The following is a 4,249-nucleotide window of genomic DNA, read 5'->3' on the forward strand; positions in this document are numbered from 1 at the left end:
CATGAATGTGTTTGCAATATTTGGATACTGTATGTAATGTTTAGTTATTGCGTGGTGGTACAGCAATATGTGGGCATGGTAGAGAAGTATTATTTATATGTATATATGTTTAGACTCCAATACTACCATGCAATGCTAAATAATACTTCCCTACAATGCCCACATAATACTGCCATTCAGTGCCCAAATACAACCACCAAAACTACCATACCACCATACAAGAACTAAATGTTACCTACAGCATCAGATATATTGTACCCACATTAGAATTTCATTTAATATTACATTTAAATATAAAAATTAATCAATTTGGGTGACATATTTGGACTTTGCACAACAAAAATCTTTTCATGTGCACCCGGAAAAACTCATCAGTGATTCCGTATATGAAAGGACTAAGGAACCTCGGAAGACACATGAAGAAGCAGAAGTTGATGATTGGTAACAAAGAAACATATTCTTTAAGCAGAGGCTCTATTAAGGTATAGATAAAAGCAGTCATACATAATATTAACTGAAACGCGTGGAGAATCACAGTTTTTCCAGCCTTGGCAGCAAATGCTTTTCCAGAACCAACCTTCAGAGCAACCATCACAATCTTGATGTAGGTGAAAAGTATAATCAGACCCACCAGGGAAAAAGTTGAAATGTAGACAAAATCTCTGATGGAGTTTTGAACTGTGGTGAAGCGTAAGGCCGTTCGGAAACATTTCACATGCAGTAAGAAAAAACTACGATCTACAGACAAACTCAAGATGATGAGGTCCCCCAAATTAGGTATGAGGCCAATTGTCCATATTACTCCAGTCGCAATAGCTGTTCTTTTCAAAGTGCAAAATTCTCCATGCCTTAGTGGGAAACATATGGCTATATAGCGCTCCAAGCACATGATAGCAAGGTTGTATGGAGTGACCTTCAGGGTCGTAGAGGACATGGTGATTACAGTGTAGGAAAATGGTACCGGGAAGGTTACAGGGTAGAAGGAAAGTAGGAAGAGGAAAAGAGTAGTGACCAGATATACTAAGTCATTGATCAGCATGTGGGCAAACAGGACATAGCGGGCTTGTTCTCGAGCAGAAGAGTTGGTAAAGTAGATTGTCAACATTAGAACCATGAAATAGAAGTAGAGCACAATGCTACAAAAGGTTAAAACTATAAGGGACTGCCTAAGGATCTCAAGGTTCTTGTTGACCATCTGGGTTGTATTCTGTTGGAGATCCATGATGTTTGACATAACCCAAGGTTCTAAGGCTGCAAATGGAAAAAAAAAATAACAGTTCACATCAGTGTAAAAGACTTGAAACATCCCATCCATTTCTTACCAATCCATAGAACTTAGGTCAATCCAATTGAAGATCCCAAAACCCCGAAAGAAAGTTATTTTGGTCTGCCTCTCTTAGACCACTTCCTATCTGTATTACAGGGTTTATCTTCCATTTGATATTCCACAAGACTAAGTATTTGGCCCTTAACTGCTGTGGCCTTGGCCAATCCATCTCGTAAACAACCCCCAAATCTGTCATTCTGCTCCCAAACTGGACAAAGACAGACCTTGACGTCTTTCTTAAATCACAATTGGCTCCTACATGCAAATCCTATACTGCAGAAGTAAAAGTGCCATACAGATAGTCCCCCCCATAGTAATAGTGCTCCCAGAAGGGTCTCAATAGTAATAGTGTCCCATACACTACCCCCAATAGAAACCCTTTTAATAGTTATGCCCTCCATATTGTACCCAATAATAATGCCATTACAATAGCTCACAGTGTTAATAATCCTTCTATAGAGTCCCTAGTAGGAAATCAGGCCATATCGTGTCCTCAACAGTTATTAGGCACCCATGTAGAGCCCTCAGTATTAATAAAGCCCCCTGTAGTAGCCCCAGTAGTTACAGTGGGATGCGAAAGTTTGGGAAACCTTGTTAATCGTCATGATTTTCCTGTATAAATCGTTGGTTGTTACGATAAAAAATATCAGATAAATATATCATATAGGAGACACACACAGTGATATCTGAGAAGTGAAATGAAGTTTATTGGATTTACAGAAAGTGTGCTATAATTGATTAAACAAAATTAGGCAGGTGCATAAATTTGGGCACCACAAAAAAGAAATGAAATCAATATTTAGTAGATCCTCCTTTTGCAGAAATTACAGCCTCTAAACGCTTCCTGTAGGTTCCAATGAGAGTCTGGATACTGGTTGAAGGTATTTCCGACCTTTCCTCTTTACAAAACATCTTTAGTTCATTCAGGTTTGATGGCTTCCGAGCATGGACAGCTCTCTTTAAGTCACACCACAGATTTTCAATTATATTCAGGTCTGGGGACTGAGATGGCCATTCCAGAACGTTGTACTTGTTCCTCTGCATAAATGCCTTAGTTGATTTTGGGCAGTGTTTAGGGTCGTTGTCTTGCTGAAAGATCCAGCCCCGGCGCAGCTTCAGCTTTGTCACTGATTCCTGGACATTGGTCTCCAGAATCTGCTGATACTGAGTGGAATCCATGCGTCCCTCAACTTTGACAAGATTCCGAGTCCCTGCACTGGCCACTCAGCCCCACAGCATGATGGAACCACCACCATACTTTACTGTAGGTAGCAGGTGTTTTTCTTGGAATGCTGTGTTCTTTTTCCTCCATGCATAACGCCCCTTGTTATGGCCAAATAACTCAATTTTAGTTTCATCAGTCCACAGCACCTTATTCCAAAATGAAGCTGGCTTGTCCAAATGTGCTTTAGCCCACCTAAAGCAGAAAAGGCTTCCTCTGCATCACTCTCGCATACAGCATCTCTTTGTATAAAGTGCGCCGAATGGTTGAACGATGCACAGTGACTCCATCTGCAGCAAGATGATGTTGTAGGTCTCTGGTGCTGGTCTGTGGGTTGACTCTGACTGTTCTCACCATTCGTCGCTTCTGTCTATCCGAGATTTTTCTTGGTCTGCCACTTCGAGCCTTAACTTGAACGGAGCCTGTGGTCTTCCATTTCCTCAATATGTTCCTAACTGTGGAAACAGACAGCTGAAATCTCTGAGACAGCTTTCTGTATCCTTCAGGTCATTTGAGAGTTGTTTTGAGACCCCCATGTTGCTACTCTTCAGAGAAAATTAAAAGAGGAGGGAAACTTACAACTAACCCCCTTAAATACTCTTTCTCATAATTGGATTCACCTGTGTATGTAGGTCAGGGGTCACTGAGCTTACCAAGCCAATTTGAGTTCCAATAATTAGTTCTAAAGGTTTTGGAATCAATAAAATGAATACAGTGCCCAAATTTATGCACCTGCCTAATTTTGTTTAAACAATTATAGCACACTTTCTGTAAATCCAATAAACTTCATTTCACTTCTCAGATATCACTGTGTGTGTCTCCTATATGATATATTTAACTGACATTTTTTATCGTAACAACCAACGATTTATACAGGAAAATCTTGACGATTAACAAGGTTGCCCAAACTTTCGCATCCCACTGTATAATGCCCCCCTATAGTGATACCAGTATTTATAATGCCCCCGATTGTAGCCTCAGTATTTCTAAAGCCCTGCTGCAATGTCCCCGTAATTATAATGACCCCTGTAGTGCTCCCTATATTATAATGCTCCCCTGTAGTGATAGTAGCATATATAATGCCTGCTGTATGAGTAGTAGTAGTAGTATATATATATATATATATATGTTGTGAGGCAGCGACAGACTCACCAAGGTCTGGGAATCGACGGTCACTAGGCCAGAGTCAGGCGGACTTCTGGGCCACAATCCCCCAAAGGTACTGGACTTTGTTACAGCCTGGAAGTGCTGGAGTATTGGCTAAGAAAGCCGCATGTTCTTCCCGTGTGTGAACGGTGCTATAAGTGAGGTAGGGTTATGTTATGTTATGTTTAGGTAGAGCCCAGACGGGCAGGCTTTTATTTTGTAAGGTTTTGTTGTTGCTGTGAAAATAAATCTCACGTTTGGACCTGAAATCGGCTGTGGTGAAGCTAATTGTGAGAATGACCCCCGAAAAAGGGCTAATCCCCCACAATTGGTGGAGGATGCGGGCAACCGTCTCTGCTGACCAGTAAAAGGCAAAGTGCTGCTGGGGGCAATAACAACAGCAGGTGCTGCTGAATGTTGCCAAGGAATTGCTGTGTTGCTGTGCAGTGATTTAAAGGGACGGAAGCCTGCTAGTTCGCTGGAGCAGGTGCTGCTGGAAAACTGCTGGTGTTAATCTGGACTTTTTTTTTTCTTCTGTGGTGCAAACTGTTCAG

General features: G+C 41.3%; 1 protein-coding gene across 1 annotated transcript; it reads right to left on the reverse strand.

Moving 5' to 3' along the window:
* Positions 1 to 304: 304 nt before the first annotated feature.
* LOC120994067 (odorant receptor 131-2-like) lies at positions 305 to 1,222 on the reverse strand. Its single transcript, XM_040422526.1, has one exon. It carries the CDS (start codon positions 1,220 to 1,222, stop codon positions 305 to 307), a length of 918 nt encoding a protein of 305 aa, XP_040278460.1.
* Positions 1,223 to 4,249: the final 3,027 nt, after the last annotated feature.

This window comes from Bufo bufo, chromosome 3, assembly GCF_905171765.1.
Source record: "Bufo bufo chromosome 3, aBufBuf1.1, whole genome shotgun sequence".
NCBI lineage: Eukaryota > Metazoa > Chordata > Amphibia > Anura > Bufonidae > Bufo > Bufo bufo.